This window comes from Drosophila serrata, unplaced genomic scaffold (genome assembly GCF_035046125.1).
Source record: "Drosophila serrata isolate PLE 108 unplaced genomic scaffold, ASM3504612v1 contig_272, whole genome shotgun sequence".
Classification (NCBI taxonomy): Eukaryota; Metazoa; Arthropoda; class Insecta; order Diptera; family Drosophilidae; genus Drosophila; species Drosophila serrata.
Window position 1 is genome coordinate 2467585 of NW_028257170.1, and position 25176 is coordinate 2492760.

The 25176-nt window shown below is 39.9% G+C and overlaps 3 protein-coding genes across 9 annotated transcripts; all 3 read left to right on the plus strand.

Annotated features, from left to right (window-relative positions):
* Positions 1-13396, plus strand: Snmp2 (Sensory neuron membrane protein 2). Of its 6 annotated transcripts, XM_086834071.1 has the most exons (11): positions 401-929; positions 1039-1174; positions 7317-7474; positions 7540-7687; positions 7785-7917; positions 8799-8851; positions 9410-9670; positions 9727-10159; positions 12624-12742; positions 12812-12937; positions 13004-13396. In XM_086834071.1, exons 2-11 carry the CDS (start codon positions 1064-1066, stop codon positions 13178-13180), a joined length of 1719 nt encoding a protein of 572 aa, XP_086690197.1. In that variant the 5' UTR covers positions 401-929; positions 1039-1063; the 3' UTR covers positions 13181-13396. The 6 variants fall into 6 exon arrangements, with proteins under 6 accessions (XP_020814750.2, XP_086690196.1, XP_086690197.1 ...); XM_086834070.1 differs by having other exon boundaries at positions 397-1174; XM_086834075.1 differs by having other exon boundaries at positions 401-1174; positions 7785-7922.
* A 565-nt stretch (positions 13397-13961) lies between these two features.
* Positions 13962-19072, plus strand: LOC110189127 (uncharacterized). 2 transcript variants are annotated; one of them, XM_086834077.1, is made up of 2 exons: positions 13962-16135; positions 16201-17256. In XM_086834077.1, exons 1-2 carry the CDS (start codon positions 14719-14721, stop codon positions 16233-16235), a joined length of 1452 nt encoding a protein of 483 aa, XP_086690203.1. In that variant the 5' UTR covers positions 13962-14718; the 3' UTR covers positions 16236-17256. The 2 variants fall into 2 exon arrangements, with proteins under 2 accessions (XP_086690203.1, XP_086690202.1); XM_086834076.1 differs by having other exon boundaries at positions 13962-19072.
* Positions 19073-20007: 935 nt separating this feature from the next.
* Positions 20008-25093, plus strand: LOC110189115 (tonsoku-like protein). The gene is made up of 5 exons (XM_020959089.2): positions 20008-20791; positions 20852-21023; positions 21087-23609; positions 23667-23842; positions 23912-25093. Exons 1-5 carry the CDS (start codon positions 20521-20523, stop codon positions 24994-24996), a joined length of 4227 nt encoding a protein of 1408 aa, XP_020814748.2. The 5' UTR covers positions 20008-20520; the 3' UTR covers positions 24997-25093.
* Positions 25094-25176: the final 83 nt, after the last annotated feature.

Genomic DNA, 25176 nt, shown 5'->3' on the forward strand with positions numbered 1-25176 from the left:
GGCCTGAACCCTGCTGCCAGTCGTCAGCGGTTGTTCAGAGCGTTGCGTTCGTTGCTTACTGAAAAAAAAGAGTCTCCGGGGGTCGCGGAAAAATACCTAAACACACTTCCAATAAAATCGTAAAACTTACTTCAAACGACTCAATTACTCAAGTACGCTGGAAATTCGTTGGTGTTTTTTGTATTTAATTCTGCTGATTCACTTTTAGCCGCTTTGCGGCGGAAGTTTTCCCATTCCCGCTCCCGGTTGGCGTGCCGCCATTAATTTGAATGTGTGCACAACTGATTTAATCGCAACGAAAAGCCACCCACTACTATTAGAGGCAACACTAGTTTTCCGGCCAAGTTGGCTTACGTTAACCGAGAATCGAATAAATATGCAGCACAATTAACCATCAGGTGTCATTTGGGCATCGGTGCCTCAATGGAGAAGAGCTTATATTCCTTTTCTCTCTCTCAACTATTTGTGTGTGTTCGCGTGTGAATTTGTGACTCGACCTAATTAAGCAAATATAAGCAAATAACAAAAAATTAACAAAAATATTTTAATTATACCAGCTGATGGCAGAAAAAAGCTTTCACTGCAACACAAGGCAGCGGCGAAACCCGTTTTCATATTTTCAACTTGCACATACATATATGTGGTGTATAAAGCTGCTGCTCCTACTATAAGGGACATAATAAGATATATAGTAAAACGACGGCATCGCATCGCATTCGGCAACTTGATTATTTCAAAATTATATATAACAAACACACAAATATAAAAAAAAGCCCACCCGAAAAAAACGGGTATCGTATAAATAGTGCGCTTTGTTTCGAGATCGACACCTAAAACATAAACCGCAGACGAGGGGCTCTCTCTCTCTTGGCGTAGGTCAGGCCAAAGCTCCGCTTGATTGAAAAAGAAATATAATAAAAAAAATACAGGTACAAATATATACCTGTTGCCGGCATTTTGTGGCAGCTGATTGAAGAGAGATTCCCCTGGCAAAAGAAGAGAACCCATTAAATGGGTCTTCTCATCTCATCTCCATAGATTCCATCGATCTCCGTTAAAAAAGATGCTTCACTGGTCCCTCATCGTCAGTGCCTTGGGCATCTGTGTGTCCGCCTTGGGCGGCTACTGTGGATGGGTTCTCTTCCCCAGCATGGTTCACAAGAAGGTGGAACAGGTGAGTGCTTTGGCTCAAGTGGAACTTATACGAAAATGCAAGATTTTCTCAAATATATGCACAAGGCCTTGTTCCCAATACTAGTATGAGTTTGTAAATTATTTTAATGCAAAATAGCAGAGGAAGAGTAAATATAAATGGCTTACTTTTAAGCAAATAGGAAATGTTTAAGAGATATTTGATAATTTCTTAGTTAGAGGAACTTCTTATTATTATTTTTGTATTTAGGAATATTATAGGATAGGATAGTAAAAGATGTTGACAAGAACCAATGAGATAAGTAAATGAAATCAAGAAAGAATCATTGAATCATAAGAAGATATTAAGAATTTATTATTTTAAAAGCAAAAGTATTGTTTAAGGAGTATAAATAATTCAGTTTAAATACTATTCTAATCGTTGTTAAATCATTATGTTTCATGGTTCTTTATTAACCTACAAACACAAGTTAAATATTATAAATTCATAAGAAGTTATAAAGAATTTATTGTATTAAACCCAATATATAATATTTAAGGCAAAATTTTTGTTAATATTATAATTATTTCCATCATTGTTTGATCATTAGTAGTCTAAGTCTTTTATCCTTAGTATTTATTATTTTAAACAAGTATTCAAAAGTATATTTATAATCATTGCTAGATCGTTATGACTCATAGTACTTTATTTATTTAGAAGAAAACAAATTGTTAAATACTGTGTATTTTTTCTCTTAAACCCATCATCTTTATGACAACAAAACCCACCTTTCATTAGAAACTTGTCAAAGTTTCGTTTACTCAAATATTTAGATTCCCAAGTTCGTACAGATATTTTCTCTCACTGAACAAACAAAGGGCAAAAAAATGATTCTATTGTTGACTTTTTTGCTGACTGAAAAAAAGTGGCAAAAGGAAAACAAAAGCAGTCATTGAAAAGGCAAATAGAATTAAAGTTAGTAAAAGTCATGATGAGTCAAAGAAAGTTCAGAGTACAAAGTAATGAATCAGGCATTATTAATGTTGTTAGAGTTTAGCTACCTATTTTAATTAATTAATAAGAACATGAAACTAGTTTCCTTGAATAGCTCATCTACATAATCAAGTGCTCTTTCTTTATAATTTTCTTAATTACTTGATGTCTAGGGTTATTCAAGTGCTTATAGAATCTGAATATAGTAATCTATAAACTATGTATATGTATTATATAGAGTGTGGGTGTGTCACGAAAACCCGACATTATCCACCTTATCCGTAATGACATCGCTGGGCTTATACACCGGCAGCTGTCAGCCCTCAAACCATTGCTTTCCGCGCTCTGTAACAAGTATAATTAGTGTTCAAACAACTGCAATAGCGTCGCATATCACATATCCCATAAAATATATATATTTAATATCCAAATATGACACGAACTAATTACATAGACATTGTCCCAGAGGCTCGAAAGCGAAAACCGAATCGATCCCTTGGGTCACGCTTCCAACGAATGCCAAATGCAAATGCAATTGAAATGCCATGAGCAATGCGAATTAATTTGCTCGGCAAATGCACTTTATTATTATTGGATTTTCCAAGCCATTAGAGCCAAAAGCAAATACTTGAATTACGATGCATGTTCTTGTCCTTCTACGCATTTTATTTACGACCCAGTTAAAGAGCATGACATTGTGTACCTGCAAAAACAAACTTACAATGAGGGGGGACAAAAGGTTAAGGAAGAGCATGCTAAACTTGATCCCATCATATTTATTTAACGTCTGTGAGTGCGGTCTGTGAGCTATATAAATTTGAATTAAAATTAATTGCATTTTCATTGCAGATCTACAGAAATTATAGTGCAAGATAGTAATCTTATATTTTACTTTAGGCTTGAAGCTATTAAAACATTATTTTGTCAAAGTTTTTGATTGGTTTAAGCTTTAAAAATAAATGTTATAGCTATCAAGCTAAGGTTTTTATTAGAAGGATTTACCAAGTTTAATTCGAAAAGATTGTTTATACCTCTGCTAGAATAACCTTTTATAATAACAACATATTTAAATAAAACATGCTTTGCCTTGATTAAAAATATTTAATCACAAAATTTACTTAGCTCAATCCTTGGTTGCAAATTAAGCCCAAAACTTGATTCTTTTTCGACACTTAACTTTAACTTCGAGGTAATATGGTATATAGCTTTTTTCAAGAGTCACGCTGCAGCCTAGAGAATAACGCTCCCATCGCTAGGCACACGCTCACTACTGAATCGGGCGTGACATCTTCAGAGCTCATTGCCAAGGCAACTAGAAGTACTTGAGTTGACTTTGAGCTAGGCTTTGGTTTTGTTTTTTTCTTCTTTTTATTGTAATTAGAATGCAAACAGAAACTCTAAGTTGCGGCGGCCGTGTATTTGGGTTTGCTCTTTTTTAATTGTTGTAGCTAAGTTTAGTTAATAGCCCTTTTTTTTTGTTTGTTTGTGTGGCTTTTGGCTTGCCCCTGGAACTTTGTTTGCCACCCATAACTTAGCACCGAAAAACGACTCTTATTTTTACGAGCGATATAGTTAGCAACGAACTTCCGTGTGTACGCTTTTAAAGATCAAATCTAGAATGGTCTGCAGACCCGACCCTCGAAATTGGTGGAACCTTCAACTTGAAGGTGCCCCGTCCCTTTGCACATAAACCATTTCTATTTGGAATTCAAATGCAGGCGCTAAAGAAAAATATCTAAAGACAAAAGCCGGAGGAGCGAACGAACGCGATATGAATTGAAATTGAAATTGAAATTCAAAGCAATTGAAGTCGTTTTCGATGGTCAACCGAAGTGGTTATGCAATTTGGCCCGAAAGCAATGCCAACCAAGAGGCAACAGATAGTTTTTATGAGTTTAATATGAGCATTTAGCAATAAAGGCTTTTTACCATGATTCTGAGTTTTATTTTAATATATTCTTATAAGTTATATTATTTAGACGCTTCTTGTAACCCTACCTTGTTAACTAAATACTATTCAACCTAAACCCAAACTCCTTTTAGACTGTAATCTTATAATTTTAAATTAAATCTTATTGTGTACTCTCTGAAACTACCTTGTAGATACATATGTATCTTTTTTAATGTTCGTCAACCCTTCTCCATTTAGCCTAGATGGTTACGCATACGCCCCTTTGACCCATCACATTCTTGACCAAAATTTCAAGCCCGCTGCCACATTTTAAATTTTGTACACGTTCCAGCTCGTCTTTTAGACTTGTAGCTTTGCCAAAAATATAAAAATCGCTCTATTTCGCAACAATTATTCGTATTTCTTGCTGAATGAATATCGGGCCATTGTCAGTCTCTCTTCGGCTCTTGAGGTTAATCAAACGTTTTGTATGCTCTTCGATATGGCTCAGGTGAACCGACCTGCGTGTGCATTGACCTTGAAATCTGTCTTAGTCATACAACCAAGATTTGTGTGTGTTTATTTATTATTATTTTTTTTTTTGACAATTCTTCAATTGTATCAAGTGCGAGGGGCCAGAGCGTAAAATTATACTGCTGGTCATGTTTTGAACTTGTTTTTAGTTGCTTTTATTTATGGCTCTCGGTGGGCCTTTTTATGTTTTGCCAATTTATTTATCTCTGTGAATCGTACTCGTAAATATTTTGTCTGGCTACTGAGTTGTAAAAATTCAAATGCAAGGTTAACTGGAGATTACTTTTTTGTGGCATGGGAACCACAGAATCGCACCTTAATTAATATATATTTGTTTTGATCAAATGCAAAATCAATGCAAATATTTTACTTGGTCATTGATCTCATTAGTCTGCTGATAATTATCAATTATAATTGGTGCGAAAAAAAAACAAGAAAGGAAGCTAACTTCGACACGCCGAAGCTTATATACCCTTGCAGATAGAACTTCGATGACTAGGAATCCATACAATATATCATTTCATTCACCTATACATATTATATTTGCAGTTTTACATTCACAGTCAGTCTTCCGACAACAGCTACCGCCATTCTCAGTCCTATCAAATTTCTCTATCGTTCCTATGGGAGCTACATGATATATTAGTCCGATTTTGATAAAATTTTCCACAAATTTGTAGAATAATATTAAATATCTATATCTCAAATTTGATTAAATTCTGTTGAAAACTGAAAATGTTATCGCCACGGCGATTGTCCGTCTTCCGACAACAGCTACCGCCATTCTCAGTCCTCTCAAATTTCTCTATCGTTCCTATGGGAGCTATATGATATATTAGTCCGATTTTCATAAAATTTTACACAAAATTGTAGAATAATATTAAATATCTATATCTCAAATTTGATTAAATTCTGTTGAAAACTGAAAATGTTATCGCCACGGCGATTGTCAGTCTTCCGACAACAGCTACCGCCATTCTCAGTCCTCTCAAATTTCTCGATCGTTCCTATGGGAGCTATATGATATATTAGTCCGATTTTGATAAAATTTTTCACAAATTTGTAGAATAATATTAAATATCTATATCTCAAATTTGATTAAATTCTGTTGAAAACTGAAAATGTTATCGCCACGGCGATTGTCAGTCTTCCGACAACAGCTACCGCCATTCTCAGTCCTCTCAAATTTCTCTATCGTTCCTATGGGAGCTATATGATATATTAGTCCGATTTTCATAAAATTTTACACAAAATTGTAGAATAATATAAAATGGCTATATCTTTAATTTGATTAAATTCTGTTGAAAACTGAAAATGTTATCGCCATCGCGATTGTCAGTCTTCCGACAACAGCCACCGCCATTCTCAGTCCTCTCAAATTTCTCTATCGTTCCTATGGGAGCCACATGATATATTAGTCCGATTTTGATAAAATTTTCCACAAATTTGTAGAATAATATTAAATATCTATATCTCAAATTTGATTAAATTCTGTTGAAAACTGAAAATGTTATCGCCACGGCGATTGTCAGTCTTCCGACAACAGCTACCGCCATTCTCAGTCCTCTCAAATTTCTCTATCGTTCCTATGGGAGCTATATGATATATTAGTCCGATTTTCATAAAATTTTACACAAAATTGTAGAATAATATTAAATATCTATATCTAAAATTTGATTAAATTCTGTTGAAAACTGAAAATGTTATCGCCACGGCGATTGTCAGTCTTCCGACAACAGCCACCGCCATTCTCAGTCCTCTCAAATTTCTCGACCGTTCCTATGGGAGCTATATGATATATTAGTCCGATTTTCATACAATTTTACACAAAATTGTAGAATAATATAAAATGGCTATATCTCAAATTTGATTAAATTCTGTTGAAAACTGAAAATGTTATAATTTTTTTGGTAAACATTTTCCGATCATTCCTATGGCAGCTATATGATATAGTCCTCCGATCCGGCCCGTTCCGACATATATATAGAAAGCTAACTGCATTCAGATAGCTTCAAAACTGAGAGACTAGTCTGCGTAGAAACGAACAGACGGACAGACGGACATGGCTAGATCGACTCGGTTGTTGATCCTGATCAAGAATATATATACTTTATGTAGTCGGAGGTGTCTCCTTCAGGGCGTTGCAAACTTCTGACTGAAATTATAATACCCTGCAAGGGTATAACAATAGAAGCTGCAGTTTTAAGGCAAATATTTTCTTTAAAACGAAAACAGGTTTAGATTTAGCTCAGTTTTATTTATTTTTTTTTATTTGATTTTTATTAACTCCACGGCGTCATTAAATGTCATAAATACGCGACTAAGTCGTGTGATAAACAACCTTAAAATGTGGTTCGATAAATAAATGCCCTAAACTTGTTGCACTTAAGTAAAGCTTAATAAAAAATAGATAAAATTCTTAATAAACCAATAAGAATTCGTCAGACAATCAGCTTTAGGGATTAAGTCTATTAAAAATGACTTAAGTCGAGGTTGAGACGGTTTAAATACTTTTGTTACATTAAATAAATACTTAATCTTATATTTTTGTAAATTTTATTAAAGTTACTTCCACAGATTTAAAGTTTAAGCATTTATTTATAGTCTAGAATTTAGCATTGATTTAAGACTTAAACGGAATATTTATTATATTTATTGTTAGATTCATGCAACAGAATATATTATATATTCATTGATATGAATATTATTAAGTATTTATGAATGAATTGTTTTAATTATTTGTTTCTTATTTGCTTTTATTCACAGAGTGTTATTATAGCCGATGGATCGGAACAATACAAACGTTTTGTGAATCTGCCTCAGCCGTTAAACTTCAAAGTCTACATATTCAATGTGACCAATCCGGATAGGATACAACAAGGTGCCATACCCATAGTCGAGGAAATAGGACCCTATGTATACAAGTGAGTTTGAATAAAATATCTTCAATACTTCAGAAATATTCTAATATATTTAACAATATCCTCAGGCAATTTAGGCAAAAGAAAGTGAAGCATTTCTCTAGGGATGGCTCCAAGATCTCCTATGTACAAAATTTGCACTTTGACTTTGATGCAGATGCCTCGGCACCCTACACCCAAGACGATCGCATTGTGGCCCTCAATATGCACATGAATGTGAGTAGGAAAATATATTTTATAAATTTCTAAATAGTTATATATCCCTAAAAAAGAAAAGAAAAGAAACTAAACCATTTTAATAATCAATTTGCAGGCATTCTTACAAGTATTCGAAAGAGAAATCACAGATATATTTCAGGGTTTTGCCAATCGGCTCAACTCGCGATTGAATCAAACTCCTGGCGTGCGAGTCCTTAAACGATTGATGGAACGTATTCGAGGGAAACGTAAAGTAATTTTATCCACTACTAATTTAATGGAGAATAGCCCCCCAAATCGGTGATGGTCTGATCTGTATAGTATCTATATCTGTATCTCTATTGCATTGGCTTTGTCTATGCAAAGATTTACACACTAGCATGCCTTGGTAGATTTAACTTAATGGTAATGGCTTTTTACGATTTTCCGATGGAACAAACAAAGCGATGTTTGTCTTTGTTCTGCTTTTTCGGAGCCAGCGATTTCAACCGATTTATTATGCCTTTTATTTCGACCGGGGTTCCCTTTATTGTTTATTAATTATGATTTTACCCCAGAGGTGCGTCATTGCTTATATGAGTATCTTTTGGATATAGTATTTATAAGCAATTAAGTTGATGAATTTTTTTATTGCTGATTTATTGCGACGATTCGGGCAACTTAATATTTCTGGGATTGGGTTAGGTCAGGAATTGGGGGAGAATCATTTTAATATTCAATTGTAGTAGGAATTTTGTAATAAATAATATTTGAGAGAATATAATAAAGCTTGAAACTTATGTTATAAATACTTTAAAAGTATCAAGATTCAATTATTTCATTTCAAATGCTTAAAAATAAAATTTAGTTATATCATTATCAACATATAAATTATATCATTTATTTCAAAAGACTGATAGTTATATATTTATTCATATAAATGACAACAACGATTAGTTTTAAAGACCTTTCCATGCGAGACAACATGTTTACATATCAATATGCAAGATAAAACCAAAGTAATAAATAATTTTTTCCCCCTAAAAAACTGTCATCTCTTAACACCATCTGAGATTTCGGTTGAATGTGATATTATAAAAACGATTTCATATGATTAATAAATTCAATTTAACGACCCCCAAACTTATAGCGCCCATCAGCTGGGTAGAGGGCATCATGATCAGCCTTATCGATGGTGTCAAAGTAAGTTAAATAGCCTCTCCTCCACCGCTGACAGCTTTGCAACTGTTTAATTATAATCATTGATTGCAATTGGTCGCAGCTTCAACTGAAAACTCAGAAAACTAAAAACATCAACTTCAAACTGCCAAAGTCAAGATCATCCACATCCAGCAAAGATACCGAGAGTGCTTATTCGTAGAACAGCAAAAATTTTGATTGGCATTCACCTTGGGTCTGTGACTTCTCTCTCCCCGTCTATGTAAATATTTTGATAAATTGTCGGAGTCGAGGAGAAATCAATGGAAACGGCAGCTGAAAACCGAACGATTGGAAACATCAATTTTCACACATACTTCTCGGATACACATCAAACGCAAAAAAAAAGAAACATAATTAATAATAACAAATTTGAGCTTGCGCTTTGCTACTAATTTATGGCTAACTGCCCCGCCTGCTGCTAATGCTTTTTAACTATTTAAATGTTAAAATACTACTTCGATTTTCCTACTGGCTTTGGACTTAACTCGGTGTATCTTTCTCAATTAACTTTGTTTCTTTACAATTTTCCTTTTCTTACAGTCTGTCCTGCAAATATCAGAGAATGATCCTGGCTTGGCCTTACTTTTGGTCCATTTGAATGCCAATTTGAAGGCTGTCTTCAATGATCCCCGCTCCATGTTTGTTCAGACTTCTGTGAGGGAATATCTGTTTGATGGAGTGCGTTTCTGCATAAATCCCCAAGGAATTGCCAAGGCCATTTGTAATCAGATCAAGGAAAGTGGCTCCAAGACCATACGAGAGCAAAGCGATGGCAGCCTGGCCTTTTCCTTCTTCGGACATGTGAGTATAATCTTTTAAAATATAAAAATGCATTTTAAAATTTAATGTTCTTGCAGAAAAATGGTTCTGGTCACGATGTCTATGAGGTACACACTGGCAAGGGTGATGCCATGCGAGTGCTGGAGATCCAGAAACTGGATGATTCCCACAACCTTCAGGTGTGGCTCAATGCCAGCACAGAGGGAGAGACCTCCGTGTGCAATCAGATCAATGGAACAGATGCCTCGGCATATCCACCCTTTCGCCAGCGAGGGGATTCTATGTATATCTTCAGTGCTGATATCTGCAGATCTGTGCAGTTGTTCTATCAATCAGATATCCAATACCAGGGGATACCTGGCTATAGATACTCCATCGGGGAGAACTTTATCAATGACATTGGACCGGAACATGATAATGAATGCTTTTGTGTGGACAAGTTGGCAAATGTGATTAAACGCAAGAATGGATGTCTATATGCGGGTGCTTTGGATTTAACCACATGTTTGGGTGAGTTGAGATATAGAAATTATCAAAATTAAAAAGATCTAAGGTTCTTCAGAAACCACTAGAGGTCTTAAACCTTTCGAAAAGGTTTCTAAGAGTATCAAATTTCATTTTTGAGCTACCGTACTATTTTTATTTAAACTTTGTAATATAGTTTAGCCAAAATTCTGACAATCTTGTAGGTGTTTTCAATACCCTTATATCTTCTATTGGACCCCCAAATATTTAATTAGATTTCCAGAAAACAATAATTTAAATATATAAATTTATTAAATATTTTCTTCTAAATAAACTTCATAAACAAGTATTAATGGAACGCAAAATGACGTTAACATCTCTTTAATTTTCCTCTATTGTTTCCTCATTATAAATGTATCTATCACATCAAAATATTAAATAGTTTACATTTAACCAGCTCAACACCTGACAAAACATTCGGAAAATATTTAAACTTTAGTTATGTTATCTTCCGCTTATCTTTAGTTCCTCATGTTATTTCACAGTATTAAGAAAAATTAGCATTTCAAATGAATTACCATAAATTTAGTAGATCAAAGACTTCTGTGTCGCGTATTTATAATTATAGTGAAGTTAAGAAAAGCATATTAGTTTAAACTTGCAGCCAGAAATATTGATTTTATAAATTAGAAATATATAAATTAACAGAAAATTCTGATTTTATACTTTATTTAAAATACAAGAACCGGTAAATAAATACATACGAGGTATTCAATTGCTTAGAATGAAAATTGATTTCTAAAATGTAGGGGGATTCCCTTGGATAAATTCAACAGAAAAACAACACTTGCTTCCCATAATTCCAATTCTTCAAGATAAATCCCCAAAGCGTTCGTTTCTTTGAATTTCGTTAGAGTATTAATAATTATATTCGAAGCTGGCCAAACCTTCATATCCATTTTGTTTTTGGCCGGAATAATACTGATTTAATTTAATTAGCATTTTATTTATGTCGATAGTTTAGCTATTTGACAGTTTGTTTGTTATTTTGTGATTTTGTGAACACTTAACTCAAATATTAACGATTGCTCGATCAAATTCAATATAAGCTTTATCATTAATTGGGGCAATAGAATACTATAGCTACCATTTGGTCACGACTAAAAATAATACAGCTGAGACCAAACAAAACAATGAACTTTCAAAATATTGTAGAATTTAAGTGATCAAATCGACACGCAAACCGGAAATATTTGGAATAATTTTTGACATTTTTTTTTCTCTTGGTATTTTGTTATGCAAATGAGCCTCTTTTATGTTGTGTGTTTGTTTTATGGCGATTAACCGGACACTCAATGCGATGTGGCCAGAAGACCAGAAGACACTTTTAAACAACCCTCGTCTCTGTCATCGGTTCGTGGTCGATTACCAAAGTAATTATAAGGCAGCCACTTATGAATCAAATAGTAAATCATGGTGCGAGTTCTAGTTTGGATTTAAATGTGTTTTTCATGCTAATTCCTCTAGCTTGAGAGAAGTGCAAACTGAAGGCATCAAATGTCGCAGCTAATCAATGTTTAATTAAGTGCTGGACAGCCATAAACTAGAACTCGAATGATATAAAAACCGACTCCGAATCGAATTTTAAATGGAAGATTTTCAGATATCTGACAAATTGCAATCGCTTTTCGCTGGGACTTTGATTAAGAGTCAGATTCAGATTCGGATTCCGATTGCGAATCTGTGTGGGCTGGCTTTGATCTTCTTCGATTGTTTAATTTCTTAATTAACACTCGAGTTCGTTTTGCTTCGCATTCTGGGATGAGATTCCCGCCCGGGGGCATTGCGCATTTGAAATCAAAAGTGTTGTCTTCGGGATATAATGAGCCGCTCTTCATTATGATGTTCTCGAGTGCTGTGAACGCTCTACAAATTGAAGCATTAACTTGGATTTTTATTATAATATTTATTCTTTTTTTCTTTATTTTTTTTTTTTTTGCTTGGGTGTTTGCCGATCGCGCACGTTTCAATCTTGAGATGCTTTTGGCAATGCCTCCTTTTCGTCGTTATTCTTTTTTGTTTAATTGTCGAAACGTGAGTTAACAGTTTCAGTAATGAGCATTTGAAATATTTTGTCTGATTCTGATGAGGAAATTCTTACAAATTGGTTCAGCCGCACATCAAAGCCATCACAAGTAGTTAAGTAAATAAATAAATAAACGTTGTTCTGCGAAAACGTGACGAGAGCCTAAGAAGCTTCCGCAACTTGGCAGACTTTTTGTTAAATATTTTCCAATTAATTTAATTAAATTAAATGTAAGTAGCAACAGTCAGCTAAGGTCACAGAATCCAGTTTCTTTCTTTTTTTTTTGGTTGAAATTATCTTTGTAATGTAAACAGAATAATTAAAATGGAATGCAGTGAGCTGGTTATGCTAATCAAGGAGGAGCTTTTTATTTAATGTATATTTAATATTTCTATATGTACATTTATTGTCATCCCAATATAGATGCCCCTGTGATTTTGACATTGCCTCACATGCTGGGCGCCTCGAATGAGTATCGCAAAATGATTCGAGGATTGAAGCCAGATGCCAAAAAGCATCAGACTTTTGTCGATGTTCAGTCGGTAAGTAATATATATAGTTATAGCCTGAAATAGGTTTTTTAATGAGGATTATTATTGGTTATCCATTAGCTGACAGGAACACCCTTACAAGGCGGCAAAAGGGTGCAGTTTAATATGTTCCTCAAGAGCATCAATCGAATAACCATCACAGAAAACCTACCCACAGTTTTAATGCCAGCCATTTGGGTTGAAGAGGTTAGTTAGATTTAATTCTTATTTAAAATTTATTTTATAATCTAAATATTTGCAATATTTTTTCAGGGCATCCAACTCAATAGCGAAATGGTGGCCTTCTTCAAAAAGAAGTTAATCAATTCCTTAAAAACCCTCAATATTGTCCACTGGGGTACCTTATGCGGTGGCATAGGCGTGGCAGTTTTAAGTCTGCTTTACTATATCTATCAAAGGGGGCGTGTCGAAGAGCCCCCTGTAAAGTAAGATATTAACCATAGATATATATATGTATATTTCTTATCGAGTGCTTTGTATAAATGTTATTGTTATACTATTATGATAATTATGAATGTAACACACACGCATGCAGTTTTTGTCTACGAATTTGTATATAATTTATTTTTTAAATGTGATTCTATTGTATTGTGATTTAGCGTTTACTAAAAGAAACAAAAAAACAAGAAAAACTACTACATACGATGCAAAAGTTGTTTTAATTTGAAGCTTAATGATTCAAGGAATTATTTGTGGGAGTTTTTAACAAGAATATCCTACCAATTTCAGGAATTTATTTAGGGAATTTGTTACAAATGTTATAATGATTCTCGGAAGAGGAATTTCTATGCGCATGGCTTTAATTAGTTAAATATTTAAGCCTAAAATGTCAAAGATGCCTAGAAAAAATTGCTTGCGCATTTCATTAAGGTTTTTTCTTTCTTTCTGCGGACTTCTAAATCAAAAATCAATGCTAACCACAAAAAGCACTTTGCATAGTTAAAACCTTGGTCCATCTGCCGCCTCCCTTCTTTTTGGCAATGACTCAAGTTCAAGACCAGTTAATGAGGGAACCCGGGTATTAATCAATCAGCGGAGCCCAGCAAGCAATTTGCACACGAAAAGCGGCAATTAAAGCACAGTTTATATTGCATCAAATCGTCTATCCACAAAGCTAAGCTCTGTTTCAAACTTAGGCAACGGTGGCTAAAATAAATCACAAACTATAGCTATTGGCCAAGTCCGAGAGATGCAAACAAAAGTATTTCAACCGAGCCAAGGTGTTGTTTGCATTACAATGTGATTGAGACACTCTGCCTGTGTGTGGAGGGGTGGGGCCGCCTCGGATTGATTGACAGCCGCGAATCGCATCTGTCGATTTCTTGATTGAGACTTACGAGGCGATTAAAAACGCGTGAAAACCGCTCGAGCTGGGGAAGCTGAGAAGGGGAAGCGCTCTCTGTCCCATAAATATTTCAAATTAATTCCATCAGGCAAATGAGCAGCTAATGGCCCGGCAAATGCAGAACTTTCTAGCCAATTTAATGGCCAATTCGACATGTTCTTTCCTAACAGATTTCTGACCAATCTTTTTGGGTTCTGTGTCGGAGAACCTTTTTATTAATTTTTTCTTTTTTTTTTTGTTGTGTCCGCCGTAATTATGCAATATCCACAATAGCCCAGAGACCCCGAGCAACCAGTTTGTCTCGCTCGGCCGTCCAGTCGTCGTCGCCGTCGTCGTCATATTCAAATTGACTTTGGGCTGAAGATGCGACCGCCGGAGATTTCAGTCGTCAACGAAACGCGCAAACGCACACAGTCCAGCTGTAAAACAAAAAACAAAATACAAAACCACTGCGAATATAAATCGCTAAAAAAGCGACACGCGCTCAAAAGTGACTGCTGCTGGAGAATTTGAATTTTAAATGACCTAAGGATCTTGCTCCAGTTCTCAGTGTGATCTCTCTCTTTTTGTGTTCTATATAAGAGTGTTAGCTTTGTGCTCGAGAGTGTCAGAATAGAGCAAGATGTGGTGGTGGCAGGTAATCCTACTGCTTCCGCTCCTGGCCTCGGCCAAGATCTTTGATCGTTGTGAGCTGGCCCATTCCCTGCAGCATCGTTTCGGACTTCCTGCTGCCCAGGTGGCCACTTTGGTGTGCATTGCCCAGCATTCGAGTGATCTGAACACGGCTGCCTTTGGCGGTGGCACAGGACTGGGAGGAGGATCACATGGTCTCTTCCAGATCAGTGATGTCTACTGGTGCTCACCACCTGGTCAGGGCAATGGTTGTGGTCTGAATTGTGCGAGTCTACGGGACGATGACATAGCCGACGATGTCCTGTGTGTGAGGAAGATCTATGCGGAACATCAAAGGATCAGTGGAGATGGTTTCACCGCTTGGCAGGCCTATGGCGCCTACTGTCGCCAGGATGCGGCATCATATGTGGCAGGATGTGGTGGCGTTAACACAGCACTCTCGGTGGCTGCTTCCTACCATAAACCCCAGCAGGTTCAGGTGAACAGCTTCCAAGCGCCAGTGAATCATTACCATCAGGTGGGATCAACTAACAACTACCATCAGGTGGCCCAAACCCAAGTCCAGGGAAAAATCTACAATCGCTGTGAACTGGCTCAGGAGCTGTATTACCAGCACAAACTTCCAATGCCTCAGATCCCCACCTGGGTGTGCATAGCCCAGCATGAGTCCTCCTTTAATACAGCTGCCGTGGGTCGCCTTAATGCCGATGGCAGTGCGGATCATGGACTCTTCCAGATTAGCGATCTCTTCTGGTGTACCCATGACCAGCGTCCTGGTAAAGGATGCCAGGCCACCTGCAATCAATTTCTAGACTCCAACATAGTCGATGATGTGCAGTGCATAAGGAGGATCCATCAGGAACATACTCAAATCTCTGGTGATGGCTTCAATGCCTGGACAGTGTACAAAAGGAACTGCCTCAATCAGCATTATGAACAAGTGGCTGCCTGCTTTGCCAAGCCACCAGCTCCTCAGCATCATCCTCATCATCATCATCATCCGAATGCCATCGGAGGAGGTCCTGTCAAGCCAAAGGTCAGCTATGCGTATCAGTTTGGACAGGTGCATGTGCAGCAGCAAAGTCCTGCACCCGCCGTAAATCAATACTATCGACCACCTCCGTCAGTTGTGAGCCACCAAAGAGGTGAGGTGGCCAATGTGGCTGCCTATCAGGGAAATCCCTTCCTGCGACCACGCCTTCCTGCAGCTCCCGTAGTTGTGGCTGCTCCCTCTCCTCCGAGGCAGCATCCCAATGCCATTGGTGGTGGTTTCAAGGGTCAGACTCCGGCAAATCCCTTTTATTACAAGCAGCAGCAGACACATTATCAGCCACACTATCAGGCACACTATCAGACACACTATCAGCAACAGTATCACACCACAGCAAACAAAGTAGCGCACACGGGTAAAGTTTACAATCGCTGCGAATTAGCCCAAGAGTTGTATTTCTCACACAAGTTTCCCATGCAGGAATTGGCCACCTGGGTGTGCATCGCCGAGCATGAGTCCTCGTTCAATACGGCAGCCGTGGGTCGCCTGAATGCGGACGGGAGTGCGGATCACGGCCTCTTCCAGATCAGCGATCTCTACTGGTGCACCCATGATCAAGGAGCCGGTGGCAAGGGTTGTCACATTGACTGCAATCGTCTGCTGGACTCGGACATCTCGGATGATGTGAAGTGTGTGCGAACCATTCACGAGGAGCACACCAGGATTTCAGGCGATGGATTTACTGCCTGGACTGTATACAATTTACACTGCAGGCAAAAAACTCGTGCCGATATAGCCAGTTGCTTTGAGGGAAAAGATGTGACGCAGACAGGGATTAAGCCATCAACTGGCAACGAACTGGTTAAGAAGGCTCCTTCGAAGCCAAAGGGAAAGATCTACAGTCGTTGTGAGCTGGCCAAGGAGCTTTACCATAAACATAAGTTACCCATGAAGGAGATTCCCACTTGGGTGTGCATAGCCCAGCACGAGTCCTCGTTTAATACAGCAGCCGTGGGAAGATTGAACTCAGATGGAAGCGAGGATCACGGGCTCTTCCAGATCAGCGATATTTACTGGTGCTCCCATGACCAGACAAGTGGAAAAGCCTGTCACAACGAGTGCGATCGTCTGTTGGATTCAGATATCTCCGATGATGTTCAATGTATACGCACAATCCATGAGGAGCACACTCGTCTCTCAGGAGATGGCTTTAATGCCTGGACCGTTTACAATGGACACTGCCGGGGTCAGAGCTTGGCCCAGCTGAGCGACTGCTTCGAGGGAAACGAGATTGCAGAGGCGGATAAGATCAGTCCGCATGGAGAGAAGCCTCAAGTAAAGCCACATCAACTAAATTCAGAGAAACCAGTGCATAGGATTGCCACCAGTCCAGGATATTCAGGAAATCCTTTCCTGCAAAATCTACAAGCAGCTAAAGCACCTCAAACTCATGTGCCGCCCACCAAAGTTACCAATAAAATTTCAAATTCATCACCCAAACAACCGCCAAGCAATAAACTCTATGCTAGCAATCCATTTTTAAATAATTTGCAGGGCCAAAAGATTTCCTCAACAAATGTAGTTAAACAACAGACTACACCCACACCAGCCAATACCATTTCCTACACCCAAAAGCCCAACTACGATCACAATCCCTTCCTAAAAGCCCCAGGCTCAATCCCACACTCTGTCATCTCCTCACACACCACCGAGGAGACCAAGCCCCATGACAGTTTCTCCTATGCCCAGAATCCATTCCTCAGTCTACTTAGCAAACCAATAGTACCGGCTCAAGCACCCATCAAGTCCCAGCCCAAGCCAAAGCCCTCGAGCTCGAGCCCATCTAAGCCCCCTCAGACGGTCAACAGACCCTATGTGAGCAGCGACAGCTTCCGCAATGAAGTGATTAAGTTTACGGCCACTTCTACGGCAGCAACGACTACGTCAAGTACAAGGCAGCCCATAAGTACAACAAGTATTACAAAGCCATCTGTAACAACAACCACGGGAAGACCCTTGACACTAGCCACAAAGAAACCAGTTTCAACTACGGCCAAAACAACTAAATTGCCGTTATGGTCATGGCAAACTTCTGTCGGAAAAACAACCACGACGTCAAAGCCCACGATAACGGGAAGTGGTAGCCGCTACACAGCCACAACCAAAGCCTCGGCATATGCAACACCCACTCGATCAGTTACAACTAATAAGCCAAGTGTTTATTCAACTGTTGGAAAAACTACTCGCGGTACTGTAAGCACAACTTTTCGACCAATAACTCGTCCAACTACTCGTACAACAACTCGTCCAACTACTCGTACAACAACTCGTCCAACTACTCGTCCAACTACACGTATTATAACTACAACTCGCCCAACTATTAGACTCAGTTCAACAACTTACCAACAATTTTCAACAACAACAAGACACACAACTCCCTCGCCTTCAACTCGATATACTACAACAATCAAACCTTCAGCTCGTCCAATTACAACTCTTAAACCAATTACAACTCTTCGCCCAATTACTACATCACGGCCAAAAACAACAGCTCGATATACTACTACAACAACGAAGAGCTCTACCCGTTATGCAGGTGTTTATTTACCAACAACACGCCCAATTTCAACAACAAAATCCACACCCCGTTATGCACCAACAACTCGATCTACGACCAAATCTCCATACCATTACATACAAGTAAATAAATCCACCAAAAGCCCCACACCAACCACACGTTCAACAACAACTACTCGTCGACCACCAACAACAACTCAAAAGCCTGCAATAACAAGATCCACCACACGTTTCCCAGCACCGACAACTCGTCAAGGAAGCACCACACCAAGGCCCTATCTATTCACTTCGACCACAACAACAAAAAAGAGTGCCACCACAAAAGATCCCTTTGATCATCCGTTTTTCCAAAAATACAAAGCCAAGTTTGATAAGACCACCATAGCTCCACCACAAAAATCAAAGACCACCAGCACATTCGTCTCAAATCCAAGCAATAGCACTACCAGCAGTCCATACTACGCAAAATATCAGGAGAACAAAATTAAAACAGCAGCAAAAACCGTTCTTTCCTACGATTTTGGCCAAAATAGAACCACAACGATTAGGCCAAAAAGTGCCTTCGATGTTTATCTGAATTGGAACAAGAATTAAGGGTCTTCCATTAGTGTGACATTTTCGAGACTTTGTAAATATGTGTTTTTGATCGATGTAATACTCTTAGTTTATCATAATGGCAAAATACTCATGAATTATTAATCTTAAGCCATATAAATAGGATTTAGATAATAAAATAAAAATAAACCCATGCGAATGCAAAATGTACGAAAATTAATTCAATTTCAGCGACACACACACTCAACTGGTCGGCGGGCCAAGCTGACAACGTGCCAAATGTCGCCAAGTGCGCTCCGACCGTGGCTTAAAGCAGGGGCTTTGATTAATTTTCGTTAACCCGTTTTCGACCGAGTCTTGTTAACATAAATGCCGAGCACAGTGACAAAGACAAAGCGGGCCAAAGAACTGCAGAAATAACGAGTTTTGAATTTTGAATTAGGTTCCCGAAAAGTATTCTTTTATTTTAGCCACTTAACAATTTTGCATTCCTAATGTAAATATCTGAAGAGCATCTAATATGACGTCAAATAACGAAATATTATACCTGGAAATTTGATAACTTGTTTATGACATCGATGGGCATATCAAGCTTTTAAACTTTGCAGGTTAGTATAACTTAAGTCTGAAGTTTGCAACTCTGTGATAAAGTATTTACATTCTTGACTAACATCAACGACCGAGTTAATCAAGTAATAATCATTAGCCTTTTATTTATTGAAGTATCTAGATGATACTCATTAAAGAGACAACTGTTTTTATTAATTTTATACATGTTTTCATCTAATTTCAGGTCAAGCCATTTTGTATTTTTTTTTATAGTTTCGTATTTAATTTTATTATTATATAGAAACGAAACGGTCGTTATGTAGAGGAAAATAATAAACTGAGAGTGTAAAACTCTAAATGAAATATGTATTGGTGAGCGCAATCTCAAGAGATACCTCTTTCTCTCCCTAAACCTCTGCCTATCTCTGGAGCTGCCCTTTCAATCTCAAGAGATACATCTTTCTCTCCCCAACTCTCTGCCTATCTCTGGAGCTGGCCCTTTCTCTTTCTCTCTCCCTCTCACTTTCTCTTTCTCTCTCCCTCTCACTTTCTCTGTTCTCTTGACTCGTGGACTATAAATACAGGGCACTAGCGTAGCGCTGGCCTCAGTCTGTCCGCGGCATCCCCAGTGTTTACATCTATAGTGATAGTGCTCGTAGTGATAAGAGTGATACCTCTTCCATGATTCTTTTAATAATTGCAATGGCTTACACTTACACTTTTTGAAGTAACTTCCTTTCTTGTTTATTTTGTTTTATTTTTACCATTTTTAAATCTTTGGCTTTCTACACCAGCCTAATTAGGCTATAATAATTATTAACTATAATAATTTTCCAATTAATATTTAATAAATAAATATTAGAAGATTGAAACCTTTTCAAATCGGAGATCAGTAACGGTTTTGATTTAGTGCTATGGCGCAATTATCGATAGTCACTGATAATAAGTTATGTGCACCATTGAAGTGTGACCAAATTCCGTGTATATTCTTAAGAATCGAAGTATTTTTTACAAATAAAGCGCCGGTCACACTGCTCCACCGATCGCGCCGCTAAAAACAATGTTTTGGTGAAATCTTTGTTTTATTATTTTGTCCCCCGTTTATGTGTGTCCCGTCTTATGGATGAGCGGAGAATCCTCAAGCGCAAGGAGAAGGCGCGCAGTGACGGCAACAGGGAGCAGGTGGCGATCAGCTGCAATCAGTTGGGTGACTTTTACAACCAGCAGGGGAAGTACGCCGATGCAGTCAAGGAGTATGTCCAGGAGGCGCAGATCTATGCCAGCATGGGCAAGGAACTGGAGACGGGCAAGGCCAAGCGGATGGTGGGAGAGATGTTCACCCTGCTTTGTGACTATGACGCTGCCAAGGATCACATCAACGACTACCTTAGTGAGTTAATGAAACAGCTAAAAAGATATCCCGAGCTGAATCCTTAACCTTTTCCTACAGAGATTGCCAAGCGCCTCAAGAACCAGGTGGAGGAGCAGCGGGCATATGCCACTCTGGGTCGTGTACATCTGTTGCATGGCCAGAGCCTGGCCGACAGTTCTGCCTCAGGGGCCATGGAACAGCTGAAGCAGGCGGAGAAGAGCTTCCTGCGCAGTCTTCTGCTTATCAAGGAGTAAGTTCCTAGACAGAACTAGCTTTGTTTGAATTTCCTGATAACTTATTACCTACTTTATAGACTTTCCGGACAGATTTCGAAGCTGGAGCAGATCGATATGCAAGCTCGTTGCTATCTGAACATCGGTGTGGTAAAAGAACATATGGATGCGCTCCAAGAGTCCATCGAGTATATCGACAAAGCCATTAAAATCAGTAAAACTCACGAGCTATGGGATCTCACCCATTTGTGCTACATTTCGATGAGCTTGCTCTACAATTGCAAGAAGAACGATGCAACTGCGGCACTACGTTACTGCAACATGGCCTTGGAAGTGGCCAAACGACTGCCAAACAAGGTGAAGAAGATCTGCGAGACGTTGATCACCAAGGCAGAGATCTTGATCAAAGCAGGCGACTTTGCCAGTGCTAAGCAGATCCTCACGAAGGCCTACAAGAAGAACACACCGGATGAGAACGATCGGGCAAGCATTGAGAAGCAGCTCAGGATCGTGGTAAAGATCTGTCAGACCCTGGACGATCTTGTGGTCACCAGCTCTGTGGACTATGCCAAATTAAAGACCTTGTACGAGAAACTGGGCGATGCTTGCTGTCACCTCTTAAACTACGAGAAGGCTTTGATTTATTACCAAAAAATGTTGGAAAATGCGGAACTAAATCAGGAGAGTGGCAAGAGTCTCGTGCCCATTTATGTGAGTCTCTACCAGACCTATCGAGACAGTGGGCAGTATGACAAGGCGCTGGAGTATCTGTGGAAAGAGTTCGAGCTGAACCAGGACGTGCCGGCGGAGGCCTTCACCACTCTGTGCACCATTGCCGAAATCTGCGATCAGCAGTCTCATCCCTTTTGGACCGTCCATGATATTTACCAAAAGGCCCTCAGGCAGGCAGAGAAGGCTGGCAGCTCCTCTGCCAAGCTGGAAAAGATTGCAATGGTGCGACTGAGACGTCTGGAGCTCAAGCATAATATGCAGGTTCTAGTCGAAAACCTTGAAACGGAAGCCAAAGCCAAGGGCATTGATTTGTCCCATGAAGATAGTTTTGAAGATGACGATGAGGATTCCGAAACAGGTGAGGCCACTGTGCAGCAGAATACTCCGGATTGGGACGATGACTTTGACTTGAACACGCTCACCGACTCCGATGCAAGCGATCTGGATGAGAGCGAGAAGCCACGTCCACAGAGGGCCACCCGTGGTAGCAGAACCTATACCATTAAGAAGAACAACAAGGGCGAAACGCAGCTGCACCAGGCGTGTATATCGGGCAACCTAGAGCTGGCCAAGCGGCTCATCGAGCAGGGTCACACGGTCAATGTGCGAGATCATGCTGGATGGCTGCCACTCCATGAGGCCTCAAACCATGGCTACCGTGACATTGTGGAGCTGCTTCTGGATAAGGGTGCTGCATCGGCCATCAACGATAAAGGTGGAACCAGCTGCGATGGCATAACTCCGCTCTTCGATGCCTGCTCCAATGGATTCCTAGATGTGGCTGAACTCCTGCTGGACCGTGGAGCAGATGCCACTGTACGAACGGATTACAATGAGACGTGTATTAATGGGCTGGACAAGTGGCGTCAGACGGCACAGCTAGTGGACGGGGAGCAAGCTCAGTATGCTCAACTGAGAGAGCGACTCCTACGCACTCTCTCCAAGGTGGGCATCTGTAGCGACCGGAATGCTCGTCCCCTAACCAATTCCAATGTACAAAGATCAAGCAGAGACGAGAGGCTGAGCCAATCGGATGCAGAGGAGGATGAAGAAGAAGCTCTTCGTGAAAGTCATCGGAGATCCCTCAGGCACAACCGCTCGGGTAGTGATTATGAAGCTAAAAAAACTGGAAGCACCTCTCAGCCAAGTGCTAGCAAAGAGTATAAGAGCGTCATGGCCCAACTGAAGAGACCCAATCGCCTCTCCGATGATCCGCCCATTTCCAGCACTAACAGCAAGCAGAAACGAAACGCCTTTCTGGACGAGGACGAAGTGGATGCGGACAACTGGCTGATTGACGACGTGGGTCCAGAACGTAAGCGCAAGCGCATCAACTCTGGCAGTCTTTCCACTCGCCCATCCAAGGAGAACCTGCAAGACTCCACTTTGTCCCTGCCCATTAAGTGGGATGAGGATCTGCTCCAGGCTACGCCGGAGGTGGACTCTTCCCAACGCCAGAAGCAGATGCGGAAACTCACATTGTCACGCTCTTCCAGCATGAATAGCAATAAAAGTGGCTCATCGGCTCCGACTTCCAGTAAGAGAAAACATCAAGCCACACTCATGGACAGCGGTTTTAGTCGGTTCCGCAGTGAGAGTCCCTTTGGCAGCGAGTCCTCGCATGATGGCTCCGCCTCGGTGATCAGCTTGCGTACCATTGAACCCGACTCCACCACCACGAGTATTCAGGTGCTCATCTCCCCGTCCAAAACGTCACCTATCAAAGTACAAACTACTCCCGTTCTGGCCACTACTGTGTCTTTCAAAATCGAAGTGCAGGATGAGTTTTTGCTGGTCCCGATCGAGCGTAAGAAGCTCCAGGATATCAACATGCGCTGGCTGGCTGAAGAGGCGGGAAGGCGCTATAACAAGTAAGTGAATTTATTAATGCCTTAGATCGTATTTCTAAATGTAATTAAAATCTTTAGGTTGACGGGCCTGACGCCTCTTCTGAGACTCAAGACTGCCGATGGCTTTGCCTACGAGGAAACCGATCCGGTTAGCGTGGCGCTGGAGCAAAACATGCTAATGGCCACCATTCTGGACTGGAAAATATCTCCACTTTCGCAGAGATACGAGGAAATGTGCCATCAGGTTCAGAAAAGTGAGTGGGATTTGTTATACATTATCTTCTAACTTTTATTAATTATTGATCTAATAATCTGTTTTACAGCTGTGGACAACAAAGTCAAGCTACTGTTGGAACGCTCGCAGAATAACCTGATGCTAGAACTTTCTGGTCTGTGGATGCGGGCATCGCAAACAGAGCCAGTATTTAAAGCACTCCTGCATCAGGCGAGACTGACAGTCTTGGATCTTTCCCGTAACTTCATAGGCAACGAGGGTTGCCAGCAGTTGGCCAAATCCCTGCCTACGCTTCTCCAACTTAAGGCATTGCGATTGGAATGTAATGCGATTGGATACCAGGGATTGGAGGCTCTTCTATGCGGTCAAGGCATGGATAAACTAGAGCTCCTAGAGGAGTTGAGCCTTAGCCAAAATCCGTTGGGCAATGCCAGTTTAAGGATGCTGCATAAGTTTTGTGCCAGTCCAGCAGGCCGTGCCCTAACCTCACTAAAAATTGCCCAGAGTGAGCTGACAGAGTTGCAGGACTTTGATCTGGCCTATCATCAACTAACCCGCTTCGATATAAGCTTCAATCAGCTCACCCAACAGAGCGTTCGCCGGCTGACCGAGCAGCTCAACAGTTGCCGCCTGGAGCATTTAAATCTCAGCTATGTTCGCTGGCCCCTGGACGAGGCCAGTGGCTTTGCTTTGGGCGAGCTTCTGGTGACGCTTCTAGAGGGTGGCACATGCGAACGATTTTCACGAGTGGAGCTCGCCGGCTGTGGACTAAGTGATGCACATCTTTACAAGATTTGCCAACACCTGGGCAAAGCCAAGCAGCTCCAATGGTTGGATATAAGCGATAATGCCAAGCTGAGTGGGACTGCCTTTGGCTATATTCTGGATGAACTGCCTCAACTGCGGACAATACTGGCCACCAATTGTACAAATCTTCTGGATGACTCTCGTCTCCAGAAACTTGAAGAGCAGAAACAGCTTCCAAGACGTTTAGAACTAACCATTGATGAACAGATGTTCTCCACACCCGGAGTTTTGGGGACCCTGCAGTCCATTTGGCAGCTGCAGTTCGGCGACAAAGCAAAGATGCTGAAGATGTCGAGCAAACGAAAGAATGGCAGGCGCTACAAGGGAATTATAAAGCTACTGGCCCTTGAGAGTGAAGCGGAATAGCGTAATCAAAGTGAAGTGTCATCGTGTTTAAACAACTTTGTTGCCCCAGATTAGTTTTCTTTTATGTTTGACAATAATATAGCGAAAAATCTGCGTAGACGCCTTATCTTTCAGTACCCCGGAATTGTTCAATCTAAGTGGGCCACACAGTCAGTCCAATTTGGCCGCTGGGCTTATCTT

Excerpts from the sequence above, each read along its gene's own strand:
- Snmp2 (XM_086834070.1), top strand. The coding sequence starts at position 1,064 with ATGCTTCACTGGTCCCTCATCGTCAGTGCCTTGGGCATCTGTGTGTCC. Across the intron at positions 8,852-9,409 it reads GCCTTATCGATGGTGTCAAA|TCTGTCCTGCAAATATCAGA; the intron begins GTAAGTTAAATA and ends CTTTTCTTACAG. Across the intron at positions 10,160-12,623 it reads GGATTTAACCACATGTTTGG|ATGCCCCTGTGATTTTGACA; the intron begins GTGAGTTGAGAT and ends ATCCCAATATAG.
- LOC110189127 (XM_086834076.1), top strand. The coding sequence starts at position 14,719 with ATGTGGTGGTGGCAGGTAATCCTACTGCTTCCGCTCCTGGCCTCGGCC.
- LOC110189115 (XM_020959089.2), top strand. The coding sequence starts at position 20,521 with ATGGATGAGCGGAGAATCCTCAAGCGCAAGGAGAAGGCGCGCAGTGAC. Across the intron at positions 20,792-20,851 it reads TCACATCAACGACTACCTTA|AGATTGCCAAGCGCCTCAAG; the intron begins GTGAGTTAATGA and ends CTTTTCCTACAG. Across the intron at positions 21,024-21,086 it reads AGTCTTCTGCTTATCAAGGA|ACTTTCCGGACAGATTTCGA; the intron begins GTAAGTTCCTAG and ends CCTACTTTATAG.